This window comes from Cavia porcellus, unplaced genomic scaffold (assembly GCF_034190915.1).
Source record: "Cavia porcellus strain 051 isolate PalLab524CR breed Dunkin Hartley unplaced genomic scaffold, mCavPor4.1 scaffold_16, whole genome shotgun sequence".
NCBI lineage: Eukaryota > Metazoa > Chordata > Mammalia > Rodentia > Caviidae > Cavia > Cavia porcellus.
Window position 1 is genome coordinate 22,290,656 of NW_026947499.1, and position 26,529 is coordinate 22,317,184.

At 36.9% G+C, this 26,529-nt stretch overlaps 1 protein-coding gene across 1 annotated transcript in view; it reads right to left on the minus strand.

The window, feature by feature from the left end:
* Positions 1-10,585: 10,585 nt before the first annotated feature.
* Positions 10,586-26,529, minus strand: part of Slc5a1 (solute carrier family 5 member 1) — a 64,554-nt gene continuing 48,610 nt past the window's right edge. Inside the window, exons 11-15 of the mRNA XM_003478289.4 lie at positions 24,621-24,771; positions 21,719-21,887; positions 19,785-20,000; positions 14,010-14,115; positions 10,586-11,555 (exon numbers count right to left, since the gene is read on the minus strand). Coding sequence (XP_003478337.1) covers positions 11,341-11,555; positions 14,010-14,115; positions 19,785-20,000; positions 21,719-21,887; positions 24,621-24,771 — 857 coding nt within the window. The 3' untranslated portion in view covers positions 10,586-11,340. The remainder of the gene's footprint in view (positions 11,556-14,009; positions 14,116-19,784; positions 20,001-21,718; positions 21,888-24,620; positions 24,772-26,529) is intronic.

Sequence of the window (26,529 nt, forward strand, 5' to 3'; positions counted from 1 at the left end):
AACGACAGAAAAAGAACTCAACAGAAATGAGGCAAAGAAGATCGGATGGTAGGAACAGCTATTTTGGAGAAAACAAGACATCATAATAGCTAGTACTGATTTAGTATCATCTTGTTTTGAAGTCCCATCAAACTTGTATTCTTCTGTCTCCATCGGTCTTAAAAGGTTGTATCTTATTGGATTTTATTATATATGATAATATAAATAAAAATTTTTATAGACAAGGCGATAATACCAAAACCATTGTTCATTTTCTGTTAATTGGTTCTAAATACCCTGTAATAATGTCATTCTCTTGAATGGTTTTACATTGTCTTGATATGTTTGGTGCTACAGTATACGAAGTCATACTTAAAGATTTCAAGGAAAGAGACACTATGGTAACTATTTTTATGTCAGGATATCTTGTGGTGAAACACTATTTTGCTTAAATGGTTATGTTTTGACCTGCACTATTCTGTTGTTATGCCCTCTTTTATCTCAAGCCCCTTTTTTTAATTATTTACTTTTTTATTTTTATCTTTTTAATTAAGGGAAAAATAAATAAAAATAGCAGGATACATTTTAGTAACCTACTTTGATTTCCTATTAACTTGATTTGAAATCCTGTATTGCCCTCACCATCTTGTTTTGACTGATTTTCCCCTATTCTGCTTTGCTTGATAGTACCAAGTTTGAAAGTATGGGCAAAACTGTGAAGACAGTAAGATTCATTATAACACCCATTCTGATTCACTATTATCTTCTTTTGAAGTCCTGTAATGTCTCCAATGTTTTGATTTTATTCTTTACTGTTTTGTTCAGTTTTATTATAACTGGCAATTCTTAAAATAGCAAGAGGCAGTATGGTAACCATTGTTGATCACCTTGTATTTTGTTTTTACATTATCTATTATGTCTATCCTTTTGGTTTGACTGATTCTGTTCTGATATGTCGCATTTCATTTTACTCTCTTCAAAAAAAGTAGTAAGAACTGTGGGAGTAATAAAACCCAAAATGTGGAATTGTCATTGTACAAAAGAAAAAAAAAAAAAAAAAAGAAAGTGCTCTAAAGGTTATAACTGCATATATGTTTAAGTGTATAAGATAGATAACCATATTACTGAGTCTTTTTGGATCATTGAATAAAACTGTTTGCACTGTCACTGTTGGAAAGTCCACTTTATATGCTTCAATTTTGTAACTTGAACAACTATTTCTAAGATGAGAATATGTAATCTATTAACTAGTGATTTCTTACTGTTTATTTTTTAATTTTGTATTACTTGTACCCTTTTTCTGTTTTTTTCTTTTTCTCCTTAAATAAAAAAAAGAATACTAACGTCTAAATTTACTTATTAATATTGGGTTGTGAGTGCCATATGCTATGGGAACTAGGAAAGCATGATTCTCCTTGGGGGTTGTTATAGTTTGTGTCTAGATGTCCCCCCAAAGTCTCATGTGGACTTTAGGAATTTTTTGGAGGTGGCTGAACCTAGAGTGGGCAATGCTAGCATTAAGTTTGGGCAATTGCTAGATCAGGCCACAGACTGAATTGGCACCACCCTAATCCTGATAGACTGGCTATGATATAAGGAACAGAGAGGCTCGCCTCCCTTTTTTGCTGTCATTGCTTTTGCTGTTTTCTGCCACCATGATTGGTTGCCCCTCTGCCATGTGCCACCCTACCTTGGAGCCAGCTGAATATTGACTGAAACCTCTACAAACTGTGAGCTAAATAAACTTTTCCTTCTTTAACACTGGGTGTTGGGTATTTTGTCTCAGCAATGAGAGAAAATTAATAAGACAGGGGTGTTAAAGAAAGCTTCAGGAATGAGATGAGCTGCATCTTGATGATTAGATAGTATTGCTGCAGGGAGAGAGAATTTGCAGATGATTCTATGAGGAAAAATAGCTTATGCTGGTGGGTATTAATAAGTAATTAGGTATTTCTACTGTTCTGAGTCACATGGATGATTAGTGAGAGATGAGACAAGAATGTGGTATCAGACATTGCAATGAAAGCTATTTTTTGCAAGCCAAAGAGCTTAGACTTTATTCTGCGACAGCAAAACACCTATGAGTGTTTCTAAGCCAAAGGAATGATATAGTCACTTGTTTAATTTGAGACCATCTTGGGAAGCAAAGTGAGAAGTTTGGCAGTCAGCCTAATGGCTCAGGTGACTGCTGAGGTTTAAGCCAAGGAAATTAATAGCCTCCTGCATAACCAATGGATCACAGAGGAAATTAAAGAAATTAAACAATATCTATGAACTAACAAAAATACAAATACAGCTGGGGATTTAGCTCACCAGAACAAGAGCCTGCCTGGCAAGGATGAGGTCATGAGTTTTATCCCTGTTACCAAAAAAGAACACAAATACAAATACAAATACAACCTACCAGAACCTGTGGGACACAAAGAAAGCAGTCCTCAGAGGAAAATTTACTGTGATGAATTCTCACATCAGGAAAACAGAATGAACACAAATAAACAACCTGATGCTATACCTCAAACTTCTAGAAAAAGAAGAACAAGTCAAGCTCAAAACCCAAAGAAGGGAGGAAATTGTAAAGATTAGAGCACAAAGTAACACTATTGAGACTAAGAAAACAATACAAAGAATTAGCTGATTGAAGAGTTTACTCTTTGAAAAAATAAATAAAATTCATAAACCCCTAGCAAACCTTATCAAAAAAGAAAAGAAAAAACACAAATTCATGAAATAAGGAATGAAAATGGTGAGATTACTACAGATCCAATGGAAACACAGAAGATCATCAATACCTTCTTTAAAAACCTTTACTTTCAAAAACCAAGCAACCACCTCACCTCCCTGATAAGTGGCTGTGGTGTGACAGGCTGCAGCTACCCCAGAAGAAGAACCACCAGCATCTCTTGAGGTCCACACCATATTGGAACTTAGGACATTAGGAAACCAAGCAACCAGCTCGCCTCCCTGGTAAGTGGCTGTGGTGTGGCAGGCTGTGGCCCCTCCAGGGGGAGAACCACCAGTGTGTCCTGAGATCTGCACCATGTTGGAACTTAGGGCACTGGGAAGCCAAACAACCAGGCTGCCTCCCTGTTAAGCAATAGTGAGCCTACTGGTGCACGGGCTGAGAGTCAAACATCCCACTTCCCCTTCTCCCATTAGCAAATGGGAACCAGAGATCTGAGTATCTCTTGTGAGGTTGACCATATGCAATATAGCAAATAAGGGGGATTTCCTTCTACCATCTCTTTGAAGGCAAATATTTTTACTACTGTTTTGCTTTATTCTGATTAATGGTACTGTTCTATTCAATATTCTGTTTTGATAAGTTCTATAATGTTCTGTATTTCATTTTATTTTGCTATAGGTGATAGAAAGAATAACTATTGTGAAGACAATGAGACATACTGTGATGCCTATTGCTCTTATTATGGTAACCTGCTGTGAAGTTCTGTACCAATTTCACTGCACTGTCTCAATTGGCTTTGTTCTGTCTTGTTCTGTTGTATTTTTCTACCTTCAAAATAATAAAAAAAAAGATTTTAAAAATAACCTTTACTCTCATAGGTTCAATAACATAGAAGAAATGGACAGATTCTTAGAAATGTAAGTATTATCAAAGCTGGATCAAGAAGATATAGAACTTATGAATAACCCAATTTCAGTTAGTTAAATTTGAAGTGTAATTAGAAATTTACCAAAAAAGAATACTACGGGTATGATGGATTCACAGCTGAATTCTATAAGAAATTTAGAGAAGACTTAACGCCAACATTCCTCAAACTCTTCAATGAAATTGAAAGGGAAGCGATTCTTCTTAACTCATTCCTGGAAGCAAATTATCCTGATATCAAAACCAGAGAAAGGCCCAGACAAAAAAAGAGAACTACAGGCCAATGTCCATAATGAACATAGATGCAAAAATTCTCAATAAAATATGGTCAAACAGAATACTGTGATTCATCAAGGAGATTATACACCACAACCAAGTAAGACTTATCCCAGGAATACAGGGATAGTTCAATGTATGCAAATCAATAAACGTAATACACCACATCAACAGAGCCAAACACAAGAATCACATCATCATCTATTAGATGCAGAAAAAGCTTTTGATAATGTCCAATGCTCATTCATGAAAAAAATCCTACAGAAAATGAGAATTGATGTTCTCTACCTCAATCTGATAAAAGTCATATGTGGTAAACCAAACAGCCAGCATCTTGCCAAATAAACCAAAACTGAAAGCTTTTACTCTAAAATCAAAAACCAGACAAGGATGTCCATTATCATCACTCTTATTCAATATAGTTCTGGAAATATTAGCCAGAACAATCAGACAAGGGAGAGAAATAAAAGGGATTTGGACAGGAAAGGGAGAAAATTATTATTTGCTGGTGACATGATACTCTACATAGAAGGCCCCAAAAACTCTGTTGAAAGACACCCAGATATAATAAATAAATTCAGAAATGTAGCCAGATACAAAGTTAACACTCAGAAATCAGTAGCATTCTTGAGAAAGAAAATAGAGAAATTCACTGAGAAAAAATAAGGGAAACCACACTCATCATGATAGCACTCCCCAAAAAATGAAATACTTAGGAATCAATCTAACAAAGGAAGTAAAAGATCTATATACTGAAAATTACAGCACTCTGAAAAAGGAAATAGAAGGAAATTTCATAAAACCCTTGTTCATGAGTAGAAAGAACAAACATTGTGAAAATGGCTGTTCTTCCAAAATTGTTATACAGATTTAATTCAATTCCAATCAAAATTCCACTAGCATACCTCACAGATCTAGAGAAATCACTGCTAAAATTCATCTGGAACCAGAAGAGACCTAGAATAGCAAGGGCAATTCTAAGCAGCAAAGGAAAGGCAGAAGGCATCACAATCCCTAGCCTGAAATTATACTACAAAGTTACTGTGATAAAATCAGCATGTTACTGGCAAAAACCACAGACCTGAAGATCAATGGAATAGATTAAAAGTCATAATCACAACTACAAACACACTTAGCTATCTTATCTTTGACAAAGAGGCCAAACATGTTCACTGGAAGAAAGACAGTCTCTTTAGTAAATGATGCTGAGAAAAATTGCTTTCCATATGCCAAAAACTAAAACCAGACCCATGTCTATCACCATGGACTAAACTAATGTCAAAATGGATCAAAGATCTAAATATTAAAACATAAATGCTAAATCTGCTGGAAGACAAGGTAGGCAGAAATCTCAAAGACCTAAGAGTGGCAGAGAGTTCATGAACAACACCAAACTGCACAGGAAATATTTCACAGAATCAGCAACTAGAATCTTGTCTTATTAAAAGGTTTTTGCATGTCAAAAGAAATCACCAAAAGCCAGGCGTGGTAGCTCACACCTGTAATCCCAGAATTTGAGAGGCTAAGGCAGGAGAATCATTGTGAATTCAAGACCAGCTGGGGCTACAAAGTGAGTTCAAAGCCAGCCTGAACTGCACAGAGAGATCCTGTCTCAAAAAAATTTTTAAAAAAGCAATCACTGAGTGAAAAGAAAGCCCATAAATTGGGAAAAAATCTTAGACAACTATCCTTCAGACAAAGGACTCCTACCTAGAACACAGAAAGAATTTTTAAGATTCAGGCCCTCAGAATTCAAAGACCCAATCCAAAAGTGAGCATCTGAGACACATACACACTTCTCAGATGAAGAAATACAGATGGCAAATAAATATAAGAAAAAATGTGCAATGTCATTGGTCATTCAAGAAATGCAAGTTTAAGCAACACTAAGATTTCACCTCACCCCAGACGAATGACTATCAACAAGAAATCAATTAGTAACAAATGCTGGAGGTGCTGTGGGAAAAAAAAAGGAACCCTTCTCTACTGTTTGTGGGAGTGCAGCCACTGTGGAAATCAGTGTGGAGATTCCTCAAAAATCTAGGATTAGAGCTCCCACTCAATCCAGCTATTCCCCTTCTGAGTATTTTCCTAGAAGAATTAAACACATCGACTTCCGGGAGAATATGGCAGACAAATAACAGCAGCCATGGAGGCTCTCTGAGATTACCAGCTTAGAATCCAGGAGTGGTGCCGTGTGAGGAGTCCTAAGCAAGGGGAGATGTACCCTGCCGACCCGGAATGAACTAAGCTGAGAGAAACCAGCTGAAAATGAAATCCTGATGCTATAACAGGAACAGATAAAATCTCAGCACGGAAGTTGGATCCCGTGCCATTGGAAGCCATGATTTGAATTTCCTGCTGCCACTGCTGCGTCCCTATCGGCACGGCAGGGAGAGAGACACACGAAAGCTCTGAGAGCGGGAATCCGCGAACCAAACAGCATTGAGAGTGGGACTGGCAGGGAGCCCTGCATCGACCTGCGGTGAGTGAGAGAAATGGGGACCCTTTCATAGACTAGGAGGCTCCAACAGAGGACATTCTGGGAATGGGCAGACTAGCTGGAACAGGACCCTGCACTAACTTTAGTCGCATATTCCCCTCTCCAGTGGGATTGGTGGGGAGCGCTTGGCCTGGTGACACCACAGACTAAGATCCAGTAGGCTAGCCCAAATCAGGTCCCTGCACCTGGCAGTGCACCCTAGCAGGGAAGCCTTCACTAGGTTGATCTGGAGGGACAGGCCCAGCAGAGGCTGCCCAGGTCTGTGTTTCCCTAGTACACTACAGTGGGTGGGAACACCTAGCTAGAGGATTCAAACAAACTGTAACAGACAAAGAGAAAAAAAACTGGGCCTCCTACATACGCTTGTATGGAAGGAACAAAAAGTATGGGAAGAGGAAACAACAAGAAAGGGTCCTCAGTCCCCAGTCCTGATAATACTGATCCAGGAAAGGTAAATGCAAAGAGAATGAAGACAGAAAACATGCAGTATCAGACACGGCACCTATAGACATAAAGTGGTATCTCCGGAGACTCATAGATGAGTTCAAAAATGAAGTATTTAATGAAATAAAGCAAGAAATAAGAAGAATAGTTAGAGAAATCCTGAGCACCGCCCAAGAAAAACAGATGGTGGAATGGAAGAATAGAAAAAAAGGGGAAAATTGTTTGATGGAGAAAATAGAGAAAACATAGAATATGTGAAGCAGGTTCAAAGAGATTACCAGGAAACTAAAAACTCTATTGAAAGCTGGCATAACAGCTTGAAAGAAACTAAGGATAGATTATCTGAACTGGAGGACAGATTGGTAAGGTGGGAGCATGAAATGAAAAACTTCTTAAAAATAACAAGAAAACAAACAGCAATAATACAAAGGCTAGAAGATGATAGGATCTATAACTTAAGAATTAAGAATGTAAAAGAAGATGTAGGGACACAAACAAATGAACTACAAAGACTATTCACAGAAATAATCCAAGAGAATTTCCCTAATTTAGCAAAAGGTAAAGATACTCAGATGTACGAGGCATACAGGACGCCAGCCACCTACAACCCAAATAGAGCTACACCCAGGCATATAAAAATCAAAATTTCAGAAATCCAATATAAGAACAGAATACTAAAAGCCATCAGAGACAAGAAACAGATCACTTACAAGGGAACACCCATCAGAGTTACAGCAGACTTCTCGGCACAAACCACCAATTCACAAAGAGCATGGGGGGAAATAATTCAAGCTTTGAAAGATAATAACCTCCAGCCAAGATTGATATAACCTGCACAACTGTCCTAGAAATTGATGGAAAAACAAGGTGCTTCCAGGATAAAGAGGGACTAGGGGAATTTGCAACCATCAATTCAACTTTACAGAGAATACTGCAGGATATTCTAAAAAAGAAAAATATCAAGATTCCAGAAACAATGGCAGAGAGGCCACAATGAATGGAGCAGAAAGCGAAATGAAGAAGACAAACTGACAACCAACAACAGAAAAAGAACTCAACAGAAATGAGCCAGAGAAGGTTGGATGGTAGGAACAGCTATTTTGGAGAAAACAAGACATCATAATAGCTACTGCTGATTTAGTATCATCTTGTTTTGAAGTCTCATCAAGCTGTTATTCTTCTGTCTCCATCGGTCTTAACAGGTTGTATCTTATTGGATTTTACTGTATGTGATAATATAAACAAAAACTTTTATAGACAAGGAGATTATACAGAAACCATTGTTTATTTTCTGATAGTTGGTTCTAAATACCCTGTAATACTATCATTCTCTTGAATGGTTTTACATTGTCTTGATATGTTTGGTGCTACAGTATACGAAGTTATACTTAAAGATTTCAAGGAAAGAGACACTACAGTAACTACTTTTATGTCAGGGTATCTTGTGGTGAAACACTATTTTGCTTAAATGGTTATGTTTTGACCTGCACTGTTTTGTTGTTATGCCCTCTTTTATCTCAATCTCCTTTTTTTATTATTTACTTTTGTATTTTTATCCTTTTAATTTAAGGGAAAAATAAATTTAAAATAGCAGGATATATTATTGTAACCCACTTTGATTTACTATTAACTTGATTTGAAACCCTGTATTGCTTTCACCATCTTGTTTTGACTGATTTTCCCCTATTCTGCTTTGCTTGATAGTACCAAGTTTGAAAGTATAGGCAACAACTGTGAAAACAATAAGATTCATTATGACGCCCATTCTGGTTGACTATTATCTTCTTTTGAAGTCCTGTAATGTCTCCAATGTTTTGGTTTTGTTGGTCTTGTTCTTTACCCTTTTGTTCAATTTTATTATAACTGATGATATAGGCAATTCTTTTTAAGATAGCAAAAGGCATTATGGTAACCATTGTTGATCACCTTGTATCTTGTTTTTACATTATGTATTATGTCCATCCTTTTAATTTGACTGACTCTGTCCTGTTATGTCACATTTGGTTTTACTCTCTTCAAAAAAAAAGTAATAAGAACTGTGGGAGTAATAAAACCCAAAATGTGTAATTGTCATTGTACAAAAGAGAGGAAAAGAAAGTGCTCTAAAGGATATAACTGCATGTGTATTTAAGTGTATACGATAGATAACCATATTACTGAGTTTTGTTGGATCATTGAGCAGAACTGTTTGCAGTATCACTGTTTGAAAGTCCACTTTATATGCTTTAATTTTGTAACTTGAACAACTGTTTCTAAGATGACAATATGTAATCTATTAACTAGTGATTTCCTACTGTTTATTTTATCTGAAATTCTTTATTACTTGTACCCTTTTTCTGGGTTTTTTTTTTCTTCTTCTTCTAAAGGGACATTACACAGGCAAGTTACTGGCCTTGTGTTTACTAGAGGTTTTAAAACCAAAAATTATCTTCAAACTTACATGTTTTTTGAGATGTGTTTTGCTATGTTGTCCAGAATGATCTTAAACTCTAAGTTGAAGCAATATTCCCACCTTATCCTCTCCAGTAGCTGACACTATAGGGTGCACACCATGCCTGGCCTTAGCTATCACTGATTAATTATTCAAGTTGCCAAATTCTATTCTCAACTATCCTGAATCCCTGACTCCTAATCCATGGTTTGTGCTAACCAAAATGTTCACTATTAATAAACGTTATATTCACTCCTCTCTAAATGTTAGCGTTTTAAGATTTTTATTTTTGTCAAAGGAATATATTTTAATTGATGGAACTCAATGGAATGTAGTTTAATATATCACCTGTAGAGCCTCTTTCATGTATGTATCTGCCACGCCCTTTTCAAAGTGTCCTTGCCACACCTAAGGAAGCAAGTACGTGCTGTAAGCACCAAGTTCTCCATCTTTCAAAGAGAAAAACATATAGCTGAGAAAAATAATTTACCATATAATTTATAGTAATTTATTACTAAAGCCAGAAATGACATCTAGACATGATAATCTAGATGCTTTATACTGCCTATCCCATCCACTGGTTTTCAATCCTCTCCTTCTATCCACTCAAAACATGTCACAAACCCCATATAGCACTGAGTCCTCGGAGTAATTCTGACAATGTCAAACTCTTCACATTTCCCTCTTTTTTGTCTAGCTTATTGGAAATGAGAAGGTACTTCAAATATTGTTCTCTGGGTTTCCTTCCTTACATCAGAATAAGCCATTTCTTTATCTCTTGAGTAATTTCTATGACCAGGAACCACACACAGCACTTTTCTAAAGTAGCCTGAAACCAGTGAATGCCAGCACGTTGACTTTTTAACTTCAGTGGGAACACATAACTGAGATTTCACATGTAGACTTCTTTAAATTAATTTAATTTACAGTAAATGAAAAGAATTTCCCCTAGGGAACTACAAGAAACACACTCCTTTCAGCTAGATGTTTTGAGAGCACTACCATCTGGAACAACAAACCACCTGCCCTGGCATCCATCAGTAGATGATTGCCAATCAAACACCTTAAAAAAGAAATAGCTGTGGTCACATGAATTCATCTGGAGGAGAATCTCAGACTATAGTAATTGTTTCAGTATTTCCTGGCACAGGGAAGCCTTCTTGAGGTGACAGATGTCCCAATAAGTGCATTTGCTCTGTCATGTGATGTAGCATCACCTTCTAAGTCCATACGTCAATACCAGGACTATGTAGGCTCTGGCAAGTGCATTCCAATTCATTATGCTCACCGTACTATGTACTTTGTGCAGACAAAAAACACATTAACCAAGGTCCAGACAAGTATCTATAAATAAACATCCAAATCATTTATTTAGTCAACAAACATCATTGAGTGGCTAAGACATTCCAGGCACCGTCAATGTCAAAATGAGTGAATCTCAAACACAAGAAACACACAATGGACATTTATAAGAACAGAAAATTCCCTGGACACAACATTATCTGCTCCTCCACTAATCTGAGACTGAGGCCGGATTCCTCCATTTTGGGTAGGTTTTACATTTCTGAGACCCCCACCTCAAAAGACAAATGCGCAGGGAAGGGACCCCATCAAGCTCCCATTCTCAGCTTTCATGCATTCATCAGTCTATTAGATTAATTTTTCTTACACTGAGAAAAATCTGAGGGGGATATGATGGCAGGAAAGGGATTTTTTTTAATGATCAGAAGGTCAGAAAGGAAGGAACCAGGGAGACCAAAACACTAAAAACAATATTTAAGGGTTATAAATAAGGTTGGCACATGTACCTGACTTACATCAGGTATCACAGGGCTTCTACTCTTAGTTTGACTTTTCCTGGATATGACTAAATTTTCCTTCTGCAGATTTATTATGTACAGATGAATGTTTTATATTGGCTTCAAATGCATAAGTTAACAGCAAAACAATGATTTTTTCCAGCTTGCTTATAATTACACATGTACCCATTTATCCAACTGGGTGAGGTTTACAACAGACCAAATTCCCTTCAGTACCACAGAATGGGACTAAAGGGAGGTAAAGATGCCAGTCTGGAAAGTCCACAGCAGAAGCCATAACTTATGCAAAGTATGCATGGCAAAAGACAGCCACGGCCAGCAGAATGATGCCATTGATGTTCACTACTGTCCTCCACAAAGGCTTCTCAGAGGTGTCTGTCATCTTCACCTTCAAGGCCTCTTCCTCCTCTTTGGTCAGCTTGGGGCCCTTCTGTTCCAGACCACAAAATAGGTCATAGATACGCCTGCACCATCCTTTATTCTCCACAGGAACTTCTGCATCAAGAGCAAGAAATAAAGGATTATCAGATATGGAACCAAGAGGAAATAGAAAAGACTTCAGAAAGTGCCATACCGTAGAGCACCTAATCTACTATAAGGTAACAATTACCCAGTTTTCTCATTTTCAGGAAATGGAATAGTGCAACCCATACAAATGAACTTAATTACATTTAAAACAATATTAATAGAAGGATTTTACATCCTTATGATCAATTCTGAATTCTATTTCTATTGGAATCAATATACATTCATTTTTATTTAAAACAATCAGATCGGGTAATAGTTTATGAAAGAGAAGTGTTGGCAATGGACTGGAGAACTGTGACATATGAAGCACATGAAAAATCCACATCTGAAAAACATGAGCTCATGTTTGTTTTCTTCCTCACTAGAAATCAATGAGGCTGGTTGACTAAGAAGTGAACTGGCTACATCTATCAATTCTACTGGTTTACAACAGTCTAACCCTTATCCTTACCTCTTCCTCTTTTCTCTCACACCTAAGAGAAACAAGCTTTTGTGTACCTCTCCCATTTGTCCTACTACCAAAACAGTAAAATGGGAAAAGGGGTCAAGGAGGTAGGCTTACTGACCAGGCCAACTGACAAATAATACATGGTTATCTGTATCAATAGCAAGGCTTTGGGAAAGACTCTATGTCTCATCTGTAAAATTAGAAAAATTATACTGGAATGATATGCCTTAAAATGATGATTTGATATAAAAATGAATTATTAAGTTAATATATTTATCATTAAAATATGTTATGATCTAATCATTGTCAATTATATGATAGTGGTGGTGAGGATGGTGAGGCTACAGAGATGATAATGCACCTGCAAGACTTCTTCATGCTGCTCTTTCTCATAAAATGGTAGTTGAGTCACTCAAGGCTCCCCCAAGAGAGCTTAGTTTATTGTGCTTCAGTACAGAAGGTACAGTTTTATTTCACTTCACCATGATCTTATCACGAATCAAGAGAACTCAATCTGGCCTGTTGTCCTAAGTCTCAGATGTTATCAATTCCATAGCCGCTGTGGATGTTACACCCTTTATAGCATCCCTGATGCCATTCATCCCTTTCCAGACCAACTCAGAAAATGCTTCCTTAAATTCAATCAAGATGGTAATAATGGCAACCAATCCTTACAGTCAAAGCATTATCATGTTTCCAATAATGCTATGATGTGTGAAGTATCATGCAAACACATGGGGAGCCAGAGCTTTAGAAAAATGTATTCACTTGCCCAAAGTAATCAGAAAATGATTCATGGTTCAGTCACAATTCCATCTGATTCTAGATCCCACAATCTATCTCTGCACTATCCAACCTCCTTTTTCTGAGTCAAAATTGTAGGGGTTCTTTTGACACAACTATTTTAAGTCTTTCCCCAGACACAAAAAGTAATCTTCTCTTCCACTTTAACATAATCCAACACTCAAAATACTCCTTGACCATGTCCTTTTAAAACCTTTAATATTTTCATTCACTGTATAAACATCATTGGAGGCAGGAGAGATAGAGGCATCTCAAGCCCACCTGCTCAGGGAAGCAGAGAGGAGCTGCCTATTGTCTGTGACTCATGCTCTTCTAGTACTGTCAGTCAGAAGTTTCAGACCTGAAAAGTCCTTAGAAATTAAGGGCAGATTGTATCAGAGCCAGGACCACTGACAAAATCTCTCCCTCTCTGAGCTTCAATGTGCATGTCTATAAAATGAGGTAATAAGATCAAATAATGTACAGGGTTTTTCCTGAGCTAAAATTCAGTGATATTCCTGATCAGATTCAGAACTTGTTCTACTTCATCTGTGCTGGGAGAGACGAGGCTTCAACCTAAGAGCAAGTAAAGCATATGATCTTGAGCTCCCATACTTCTGAAAGCCACACATATCCATTCTACATGTGTGCACTTCTCCCTTGTACAGAAGAAAAGTTGCAGTGCTGATACTGAAGAAAGCAGTAATTTAAAGGGTACGCCTCACACACAGACTAAGCAGCATCTCAGGCTTCCAGAGAAATTTGATTTTTAAGTTTTACATGGTAAAACATAAAGCCCCACAAGCCTCTGACTTACACTAGACATCACTAGAACTGAACATGTCTTTGGTTCCATCTGTTCTCAGTACACAGGATATGTCAGCAAATCGCTGACTCTTCTGTCTCTGACTGTGCCCTAAATCAGTGTGGGGGACAAATACTCCACCCTTTTATTCACTGAGCATCATACAGTATGAAGGGCAAGGCAGCTGAGATGACTGCACCTGCCTCTCCTCTCCTGATCAGGCTCCATAGTGAACTTCCCAAAACTATTAATTTATCTCATCCCACCCCTATTCATTTCCTCCTATAGGAAAGAAATTTGAGCTTGAAAGGATGAAGTCATTTGGTATAGCTTTCATTAAGCTGCTGCTGCTGAGTAACTTTTTACGGTTTGACTCATGAATCACCTATTTCAATGGTCTCCACTGGGGCTTCTTGGATGTCCTTTTCTTCTGCATCCAAGTCAATACGCTCCTCTTTGCTATTGCGCAGACTCCAACACAGACGATAGAGCTGTGGAAAAAACAGAAAGATCCAAAAAGTGTCTTAGTTCAAGAAATTAGGAGAACAAAAAGATATGAATCAAGAAAACTAAAGGAATGTGGTCTTTTAGTGCCCACAAGAATTCACAACATTGTTTCTAAATCTCTTAGGAACTTAGATATATTCACATACACATACACACAAGCCCTTAATAAATAGATAGATAATAAAGAGGTGATAGAGAGATACAGAGACAGAGACAGAGATAGAGACAGATACAGATAGAGGCAAAGATTGTTATTGTTTTTATCTGGATGTCTCAGTAAAGCATCATGTGGTCATGAGGCGTAGCTTTTCAGAGATGACTGAATCTAGAATTTGTAATTGGTTCATTGTCTAGTGCTTGGATTGAGCGTGTGAGTTACATACCCGCTTTATGGTAGTAGCCTGCATACAACATAAGGAATGGAAAAGAGGCTTATTTCTCCCCTTTGCTTTTGCTGCTTTTGCTGTCCTCTGCTGCCATGAATTATTGCCCTTCTGCCTTATGCCACCCTGCCTTGGAGTCAGTCAATGATAGACTGAATCCTCCATAAACTGTGAGCTAAATAAACCTCCCCTCCCTTAATTTTGAGCATCATATATTTTTTCTCAGCAATAAGAAAATTGAGACAGAGACAGAGAAACGGAGAGAGAGATGATAGAGACATTCTAGAGCTCACTGTATCAAATATTTGTTGAAGTCATATTTGGTGGTACATGCATGTGATCCCAGCACACTGACAAGTTGGAGTCCAGCCTAAACAACTTAGCCTGACCCTGTTTCAAAAGTAACTCAGTGAGGAGGTACTGGGTTTAATCTCAGTCCCAAAAAGGAAAGAGATAGAAAGACAGAAAGATTTGTTGAATAAATGAAATCTCTTCACACATGATATAATAATTAGTTCATTTTCTCACTGTTACTATCATTTGTCCTATTGGGTGGAATACAATCAAAGTAGTTCTAAGAAGGAAATACACAACAATGAATGCCCATATTAAAAAACAGAGTGATAAAAAGCCCAATGAGCTATTAAAAATAGAATGAATCCAAATAAATAATCTAATAATGTACATCAAGGTCTTAGAAAAACAGGAGCAACTCAAATCCAAAACCTGTAGAAAGAAATAAATTATAAAATTCAAAGCATGAACTAACAAAATGGAAACTTAAAAATACAATGGCTTGGGCCAGGGATATAGCTCAATGGCATAAGCCCCTGCCTGGCAAGTGTGAAGTTGTGAGTTTGATCCCTGGTACCAAAAAAAAAAAAAGAAAGAAATACAATGGCTCAATGAATCAGTTTATGTTTTTCTGAAAACATAAGCAAGATTGATAAATTCTTAGCCACATTTATCAAAAGGAAAAGAAACTCATATCAAACAATTAGAAATTAAAATGGCAAAGTCGCAAAATGTTGAAATCCAAAGAATTATAAGAAACTATATTGAAATTTGATATTGTGACAAATTGGAGAATTTTGAAGAAATAGATAAATTCTTACACACATATGAATTTCAAAATTGAACTAATTTGAAACCCCTGAAGAGATCAACAACAAGGAATGAAAATAGGAAGCAAATTTTGTTTTAAAAATCTACCAACTAAGAAAAGACCAGGACCTGATAGATTTGCTGCTATATTTTAACAGAATTTCAAGGAAGAACAAACACCAACACATCTCAAACTCTTCCATAAAATTTAAAAGAAGGAACATTGCCAGATTCATTCCTTGAAGCTAGCATTACCCTGACATAAAACCAGACAAAGGAAACTATAAACCAATTTCTTTAATAAACATACAGAAATCCTCACAAGATACTTACAAATAGAATGCATCAAATCATTAAAAGCCCTTCTGTCTTGACCAAGTCAGCTTCATTCCAAAAGTGCAAGTATGGTTCAACATAGGTAAATCAATAAATGCACCATATAAACAGAAGTAAAGATAAAAACCACATGATCATTTCTATAAATGCAGAAAAAGCCTTCGATAAAATCCAACATCCACTCATGATAAAACCCTAATAAAAATAGGTATAGAAGGACCTACCTCAAACTGGTAAAAATCCATTTGCAACAAACCCGCTGCCAATATCATAGTATGTGGGGAAAAACTGAAAGCAGTTCTTCTAATATCAGGAACAAGACAACAGTATTCATTCTCACCATCCTGTTCAGTACAGGCCTCAAAACTTTAGCCAGAGAAATCAGGTAAGAAAAATAGATTAAAAGGATGTGAACAGAAAAGGAAGAAATCCAACTATACTTATTTGCACATGGCACATGCATCTTTTACATGGAAAACCTAAAGACAGGCAGGGCTAATAAACAATTTCAGCAAAGTGGCAGCATACAATATAAATACATGATAATCAATAGCATTCCTGTACACAATAAATGCACCTACAAAGAAAAAAATTAGGATCACAATCCCATTTGTCTTAGCTACTTTTTCCATTGCCAAGACAAAATAGCTAACACTCAAAGTAAAAATAAGGAAAGGTTTATTTTGGCCCTGAGTTTGTAGAAGTTTCCATTCATTATAGGCTGGCTTGAAGGCAAGGTTTCATGACAGAGGAGTATCATGGAGGGTAAGAAGTTCATGGTGGCCTAAGACAGCAAAGCAGTGAAGCAGCCAAGAAGCAGAAAGCAGAAAGCAACAAGCTCTTTTTGTCCTCTTTTTGTCCCTTATAGTCTATCCAGACTATGTGTCCTTTATAGTCTATCCAGACTATGTGACCCTTATAGTCTATCCTAAGACTATGTGTCTTTAGGGCAGGTAGCACTCACACCCAGGGGTCCTTCCCATCATCCACACCCAGAACTATAATCAGAGGACTAATTTAATAATCACACACCCTTGATTGCAGCATCACACACTCTAGATCCAGCCACCTCTGAAAATCCCCACCTATGACTGCATGAAGTTTTAGGGAAACACTAGATGCAACCCATAACCTATTCATGTTGCTTTAAAAGATTATGTACTTTAGGAATAAACCTAATGAAGAAGTGAATGACATCTATAACTAAATCTACAGTACTATGATAAAGAAGAGATTGAAAAATGCTGCTATTCTTAGGTAGGCAGAATCAATATTGTCAAAGAGCCATATTATCAAAAATTATATATAGGTTTGATGTAACTTCATTTGAAATATCATAAGCATTGAACTAGAAAAATCAATCCTAAAACTGATAGGAAACCAGAGAAGACCCAGAATATCCAAAGCAATCCTGAAATATAAGAGTAAAGCAAGAGATGTTATAATCCTAAATTTCAAGATACAAAAGGTTACAGTAAAAAAAAAAAAAAAGAAAAAATGATACCAGAACAAAAATAGACATATTGACTAAAAAACAGACATACTGACTAGTGGAATAGAACTGAGGATGTAGAAACAGTTCTAAGGCACCCTCAGCCACTAGTTTCTGGCAAAAGCTCAAACACATACTGTAATAAAAAGATAACCTCTTAATAAATTGTGCTAGGAAAACTGGTTATCCACATGCACAAGAATGAATCAAGATCCATAACTCTCTCCCTGTGCTAAAAGCAAATCAAAATGAATCGGAGACCTAGATATAAAAATAGAGACATTGGCTCTCCCAGTATAAAGGGTTGGTAAAAATCTTGAAGACATAAGCATAGGCAAGGACTTTCTGAACAGAACCCCAATTGCACAAAATATAATACCAAGAATCAACAAACAAGATTATACCAAATTAAAAAGCATAGCAAAAGATTATACCAAATTTAAAAGCATAGCACAAGAAACAATCAACAGAAGAAACTGCCTACAGAATGGGTGGCTTTTTTTACCAGCTACTCCTCAAATGGAAAATTAATATCTAGTATTTATGACTAACCCCCCAAAAATCCTCCCAAAATAAGACTCAATCAAAATATGGGCAATTGAAATGAATAGACATTTCTCAGCAGAAGAAGTACAAATGGCCAAAGAATACATGAAAAAATATTTAGCATTTTTGGCCATTGCAGCAATACAAATCAAAACAATACTGGCATTCTACTGTATCTCAGTAAGAATCAAGAGTCAAAACACAACAAATTCTGAGGAGGTTGTAAAGAAAAACAAACTCTTCTACATTGTTGGTGGAAATGTAAACTAGTAAAACCACTGTGAAATCAGTATGAGAATGTCTCAAAAAGTTAAAATTAGGGGCTGGGGATTTAGCTCAGCGGCATGGGCGCCTGCCTTGCAAGCAGGCAGTCGTGAGTTCGATTCCCAGTACCGATAAAAAGGAAAAAGACCCAAAAAAAAAAAAGTTAAAATTAGAAATTCCACTTGGCCTAGCCATTCATCTGCTAGGCATCTTCTCCAAAGAGTTAATCATCATGTCACAGTGATACAGGCAAACCCATCATTCTAGAAGAACCTTTTATAATAGTTGACTTATAGAAGTGGCCTATATATCCACTAATGAGTGAATGAATAAAAATATGTGGTCCATATAAACAATAGAGTATTACTCTCTATGGATAAATATGACTTTGGGTTAACTTGGTAACTCTGTTCCCTTGGAAACCTGAAAAAAGTGGAATGTCATCAGTGTTGAATTACAAGACTATATTGCTTACAGTAAAATAGGCACATAATTGATCATCTTTAACTGGATTGGTAAAGCTATTTAAAAAAAAAAACCTAACCCCTCCCCCCCAAAAAACTAAACCAATGAGGACATCTAGAACTGAAGAAGTACATTTACAATTTTTGAAGTCTTAAGTCAACTGGACATTGGTATCATACTATGGGTGGAATATCTCCTCTAAAATTCATATCGAAATTTAACTGCCATTGTGATGACATTAAAAGATAATTAAATCAAGATCCCTCATGAAAGGATTAATACTATTATCATGGTAGTACTTATAAAAAGGTGAAATGTGGTTCTCTCCTTCCATCTCTCTATCTCTATCTCTATCTCTATCTCTATCTCTATCTCTATCTCTATCTTTCTTTCTTAGCATGTGATATTTCTTACCACAACATCATGTTGTGAAGCACTCCGAACAAAACACAGCCTTTAAATCTTGGACTTCTCAACCTCCAGAACTTTGAGCCAAATCAACTTTTATAGTTTATAATTTACTCACTCCGCAGTATTGTATTATAGAAGAAAAGAAGCCAAGGTATATTGTTAAAAATAAATTCTAAAATAACTCGTGACTTAACTGGAAAAAATTAAGAAATAAACCACATACCAGGTTTCCCTAAGTGCCATAATTTTTACAGCTAGGTGTGTTCCTTGCTGGAGCTCCAAAAGCTTTGACCATGGGACTGTTATAAGAAACACTAGCTCCTATTTTGAGCATGGGCCTCTAAGCTAAGGTAGCACTGGGTCTACTCACGTCATCACATTTTCCTTGCACCCAAATTGTTACTAGGATACACGGAAAAGTTTTTACACTCAAGCATGGACTTGGAGGACTTCTGTTGAAGACACAGGCTTCTTGCTACTAGGTTTATGTACCATGTTTCCTGTTCTGTATTCTCCTACATGAAACCAGTGGCAAGCATGCACTATATTAGTCATATAAATGTGAGATGTCTAAAGGAGCCGAGGCCTACCAAGAGTATTGCAGTACAAATGTGAAGTAAGGATAGCAAAGGTCTTCCGAATAGATACTCACATGCACATCTGGAATGGGCTTGGTGAAGAAGGAGATGGCCAGGATGATGATGACAGTAATAACAAAGAGGATGATGGCAAAGTATAGGTAGTGCACCCCACAGATAATTGTAGGACAATTGCTAGGCTCCGTGCAGCTTCCAGTTCCATAGGCGAACTCAGCAATCATGCGGGAAATGCCAATCAGAAATCCCAGGACCAGTGCCCAAAAGGCTGCCTGCGAAAGAAAATTTGGGGTTAACTAATGCAGAATCTCCTAAACACCTGGGCACCCTAACATTCCCGGGTGGTAAACAGTGGCAAAGAATTAAAAGTAAGACCCATTGTTAGGTTCCTATCATCTTGTTTTGAAATCCTATATAGCTATTGTTTTTTGTTGTCGCCATTTTGCTTTTGTTGTTTTTTAATTGTTTGTTTCTTGATTTTTCTGGGGTTTTTCTCTTTAAAATAAATATAAGTAAATAAAGTAAGAAAAATGGTAGCCCCGAGCCTTTGAAGCTAGAACACTGGAGTTCACGACTAAGTCAAGCTTTCAGTACTGCATCATAAATAAAGGATTCAGAATATAAATATGTATTGAATAACTGGGTTAATTTGTTAGCTCAAGCCTTAGTTCCAATGATTCCTTTTAACTTAAAAAAATTTTTGAATCTCTCCACCTGCAGCTGCCATTACTACCAACCTACAGATTTAAGCATACTCAGATATAAAATAATTACTCATAGTTTGCCCTCCATGAAAACATGGAAAAAGGAATTAAGTCTTTAGAAGATAAAAGAAAAAGGTGCTTTTCCATAAAAATATATACAGCACTTTCCTTTATACTCCCTATCTACATCCCAAGTCATTTTGTTTAGTTTGAGAACATAAAATTACACTGTGTGTCTTGACCTTAAATCTTGGTTTTATTTATGAGAAACACTGAAGTCTTTGAGAGACTAGAAATATTAAGGTACTATTTTTCAAGGATTTTTTAATGTTTTTCTTTTTTCCCTTCTTCCTTCCCATCTTTATTCTCTACTTCCTTTTCTCCTTCCCTTTCCTTATCATTTTCTCTCTTCTTCTCTTCCTCTCCTTTTCTTGCCTTCTGTCTCTTGGGTTAGTCGGTAACTAAAAGATCATAGCCACATGTAGGTCAGTGACAAATTAGAGTGTGCACTTAGCAGGATGGCCAAAAGGATACTTCATGATTTTTCTGAGTATTGATCTGCCTCTTTGCTAGCCATTATGACTCCGATACTTGGTATTTCAAGTGTGCTAAGTTACCAGGTATTCTTTAAACATGTCATATATGTTCATATTCTAGGATCTTTTTTCAAATCATTCTCTCTGTACAGGAGAATATGAACTCTCTCCTTCCTGATAACTTTGTTCTAACTTAAATAGGACAGACTACACAATACTGGAAAGGTACACCTGCTTTCTTTGGCCCCAGCAATGTGGGCACAACTCCATATCAGCACCATCTCACTAGTATGTAATGACACATTTACTTCTTTGTATTCTGATCTAAACTGAGAGCTTGCTCAAGAAAGAAATGCATTTTCATTCATTTTGTGTTACTAATTCTAGCCGCATTGTGCCTGGAATCTGGAAATATTTATTAGATGAAGAAATGATAAGGAGAAAGGAAAATAGGTTCCCATACATTCCCCGTGCATTTATTCCTTCAAAAAATGTTTCTCAATTTTAGTTCATATGTGTGGTACTGATGCAATTTGCTTAGGCTCCATTTCTTTTTTAAAGAAAATTAACCTCTTTCTATTCTTTATTTTTTATCAAGATGCCCTTTAAAAATTCATAGCATTTGATATTTTCTTCAAGACTTCATGTTCTCCCTCAGCAAACAGCACCTGACTAAACCTGGGATAACCTTGCAACCTGATAGAAACTCTGTCGGACTGGCTTTTCTGAGCATGCCAGAATGATACCTACCGGCTCAGTGACTCTCTTGCAGAAAATTCCAAGTATGAAGACAGCTGCAATGGGAGGTCCCAAATAACTGGTGATGGACTGGATATAATCAAAGAGCTGCCCACTTTGTGCTGACTGCACGATGGGCACCCAGACGATGCTGATGGCAATGAGCAAGACGATAAACAACCTGAAATCAAATCATCACAGTGGAACGCCAGTAAATAACTTTATATGTATACATACATACATATATATATATGTATGTGTATATATATATATATATCAGTGCATGACACACATATATACATGTCATTAGCATATATACATATTTATGTTTACATCCAAATATATACATATGTAATATGTTCACAGCAAGGAAAAACAGCACCAATTCATTCTCAAGACCCTTTTTCTCCCTACTTTGTCTATAGAGAATCATCTGTGCCTATGAATACATGAAACACACTTGACTCCTTCCTTATCTCCCACCCCAGACACTTATCTTGCCACTTTTTTTTTATTATTGCTGCAAAATTTCTCTTTTTAGTGATACACATTTACAGCACATAATGATTACAATTCCTTGCAGGGAGTTGATACTTGTACATAACACATCTTAATTCCTTTTTCACCTTCTTTTCTGCCCTTTCCCTCTCCCACTATCTCTTGATCCACTTTCTTCTTGCAAAAGATCTATCTTCCTGCTTCCTATTATCTCTTTTATTTTGGGTTTCTCATATAAGAGAAACCATCTGATATTCAATCATATGTGTCTAATTTATTTTACATAACATGTCTACCAACAGATGAATGAAGAAAATGTGACATTTATACACAACAAATACTACACTGTCATAAAAAAAGAAATATATTTGACTTTCGGTAGCTGCCTCAGTACCGTCATTATACAAAAATCCCACTTCAAGAAGGAGTAGAGTATAGGAACAAAGGCACTGGCACATGACAGTTCTGAATTCAAATTTTATCGCTGTGTGATACAGGACACGTTGCTACACCTCTACCTGGGGCTCCAGTTCCCCAGCTATAAAATGAGAATGATCTGACATCACTGACCTTGCAAGGTTGGAATAGGACTAGTGAGAGTAAAACCTCACGAATAATAAGCACGCAACAAAAATAATAAAATTTATCATTGTTGTCACTTTTCTCCTCCTTTTTCCTCATAATAAAATTAAAAAGCACCACACAAGAAGACTTTATAAGAGGACAGTCTAAATAGGAAAGGGTACTATCATGTGTTTCTAGCTCTTTTCCTGCTGAGTTTTACTTCCTGGCCTAAAAGGGTTGGCAATTCTCTTACTGCTTGTGTTTCTGATTTAATTATAAGAAGGCTGTGATTCCTTTGACTCACATGTATTTCAAATAAATGAGTATTTAAAAAGGCTTCACAAAGCAGTGCTTTTACACACTTCTCCCTCTGAGATGCCCATCCCACCATTGTTCCCTATTTGCCCAAATCCTACCCACCACCCTGAACTCAGTTCAGATTCTCTCTCCCCCAGGATCCGTCTCCAGCTATACCATACCATGCTAGTCTCTCCCTTACCTAAATTTCACTTACAGTCCCTGATGTAAAGTTTTGGTTTTGTTTTTGTTTGTTTTTTGTACCAGGGATTGAATGCATGATCTTGCACTTGCCAGGCAGGTGCTTACACTGCTGAGCTAAATCCCCGGCCCCCCAATGTAGAGTTTGAAAGTGTATCATATCCCTCATAACCCTAAGATAGGTTCCAGGACAATAGTCTGAGACAATCCAACATAGACTCAGGGCCAGGGAATACAGATATGTGCAAAGCAACAAAATGCTTTTCTTCCCTATTTTATATAATTTCATATTTCCTTGCAAATAGCAGGAAAAGCCAATAAGCATCTTTCAAAGGAAAAACTAGTCAAGAAAGCAGTCCTGTGCTGCCTGTGATGTAGAGTAGTAGATTCTCAACTGGTCAGGTCTTCCCTAGATATCAGGCATCTTGTCATCTGCCTGCCATTTTTCTTCCCTATCTTCCCTCTAATCTTGCTCATAAGATCCATAAGGTAACAGACTATATCCTTCATGCAGGAATCTTTCCTTTGGCTGACTTCCCAGGGATCCATTCTACCTACCCTGAGAAGGTTGACCTGCCTGAGTCCCATGTAGAGACAGAGCAGAGTTTCTCTTAATCCAGAGCATCTACACCATGGATAATTGTAATGCTGAGCATACTTAATCTGTCCGTCAACACTGATATTTTTGGTACACTGTAATGTTTATTAACCCATTTGACGATGTAAAATGTATCCAAAGCCTTGCATTGTCACAAATGAAATCTCGTTTGGGCTTCACAATGGACAATGTCTCATGAAGAGACTGAGAATCAGAGCCATTTGAGCCTCAAAGATAGCCCATGTGGAGAGGTACAATGAGGTCTTGGACAATGAGTGCTAAGCCACAGACTCTAGTCCTGGCTCTGCCACTGCAAGGACTGTCTGGGTTTAGGGAGGATGTGCCTCATTTCAGTGTGTTGGTAGCCTTCAGGTTATATTAGATGATCTTTTCTGTTCCTTCTAACTACAGTGGGGAATGGTTTAGTAATTTCCAATTTAAAGCTAAATGCCTGGAATAGTGATGCTGGAGGATCTCAAGTTGAGCCCAGCCTGGGCGACTTAGTAAAACTCTGTCTCAAAATTTAAAGATAACAGAGAAGGGACTGACATGTAGTTCAGTACAAAGGCCCCAGGCTTAATCCCTAGTACCACACAAAAAAAGTTTAATGCTATTGAGGGGCAAATATAACTAGACAAGGGTATTATTCCAATTATATCATCCAGCTGTCTACCAAATCTTCCCCAGCTTGTGGGAATGAAATCTCTCTAATCATTCAAGCTTTAATAGCACATAGCACTGAAAAGCTGCATTTACCTTCCTGCAATCATGAGCTCTTTCTCAGATGCCTTCTTCCGTATCTTGGTGTAGATATCCATGGTGAAGAGGGTGCTGGCACTGTTGAAGATGGAGGTCAGGGAGCTCATGAGAGAGGCCATCATGACTGACAGCATCAGGCCTCGTAGCCCTGAAAAGAAAAGCATTTCTGAGTGGCACATGCAACACCTGAGTTCTTTTGTGTAAAGGCTCAAGGTTTGTTGGCGCTCTGAAACCACACCATATCTCTCCAGAAAGAATGGTTGTTTCAAGAAATGGATTAGCTCTAAATTGTATTATAAGCCCACAAAAGACAATAAAGAACTGAAGACAACACCTATGAAGTAAATACTTTGAGTGACAGTGGTGGTGGTAATGGTGTAGGTTTCCATCTGAGGAGACTTTTATAAAGATCCTCACTCAAAATATCCATGATTTAGTTGAAAGATATTTTAAACTAGGATCCAACAATGAGATTCTCCAGAAAGTGAAACTACAGTCTTAAAAAAGGAGAAAACATGTACAAATTATATGTTTGGTAAGCCTATAATACATAGGTCATACAAGGAATTTCTATAACTCAATAGTAAGAAGGCAATAACCTAACTAAAAGTGGCAAAGGATCTGATAGCGATTTTTCCAACGATATAAAAATGGCCAAAATGATATGAAAAGATGTTTGACATCCAGGAAATTCCAACCTAATCCCAGTGATTAATATTTCACATAGCTCTCATGGTTGTAATTTTAAAAGACAGATAATAAAGCATAAGTAGAGAAATAGGGTACTCTTACATTTCTGGAAGAAATGTACATGGTAAACCACTGTGGGAAAATGTCTAGCTGTTCATCTAACATTTAAATATAGAGTTACCATGTGGCTCATCAGTTCCACTCCTAGGTATCTAACCGCGAGAAATGAAAATCTGTTTCCACGCACACAACTTTTGAATAAATGTTCATCACAGTGTTATTTATAATAGCCAAAAACAGAAATGATTCAAGTGCCCATCAACTGATCAACAGATAAACAAAATAAACAGTTAATAAGGAGGTCATCATGCAGTGTAACACATCCATTAACCAAAAGGAATGAAATACAAATACATGATACAATTCAAATGAACCCTGGAAATACTATGTTAGGTAAAAGAAGACGGCCACAAAGAATTATATATTGTTATAGGTTTTTTTTTGTATGAAATGTTCCAAATAGGCAAATTTATAGACAGAAAGTATACTGATGGTTGCATAGTACAAAGAGGTTGGGGTAAAATAGAATGACTGTTCATTTCTTTAGGAAGTATAGGAAAGTATAGCATTGTGTGTGTGTGTGTGTGTGTGTGTGTGTGTGTGTGTGTAGGGACAAATATTTACTAAAACTGATTGTGCTGATGGTTGCTCAACTCTAGGAATGTATTAAAAACCATGGAGCTATATACCTTAAATGTGTGAATTGTACAATATGTGGATTATAGTTCAATGAACATTTTTTAAAAAGAAAAAATTCTGTTTTCAACTCTGGCCCTAATCAAGTTATTTCAACTTCAAAGCCTCACTTCTTAACATGCTAAATGGAGATAATAATACTTGCTCCAATCAAAATAAGGGATTGTTGTTTTTAGTTTTCCCAATCATAATAAGGATGATTGGCTGTTGTTTTCCTATCTTATGGAGGGCACAAGGTTGTATTTACTGAGGCCTGGCAGGCCAGCTCAAAGAGCATTACAGATTTACAGTCTCACAAGTAAAACCCTAGAGATCATGTAGGCCTATCATCTACCTGATATATAAACCCCTTCCATGAGGTTTCCTCTGCTTGTATTTTCTTCTGAGGTATACAGGATTTAAAAAGCAATTTGGCTTTAAAAAGTTTTAAAAGTTACTCTTTGTTCAAGCCTACAGATGT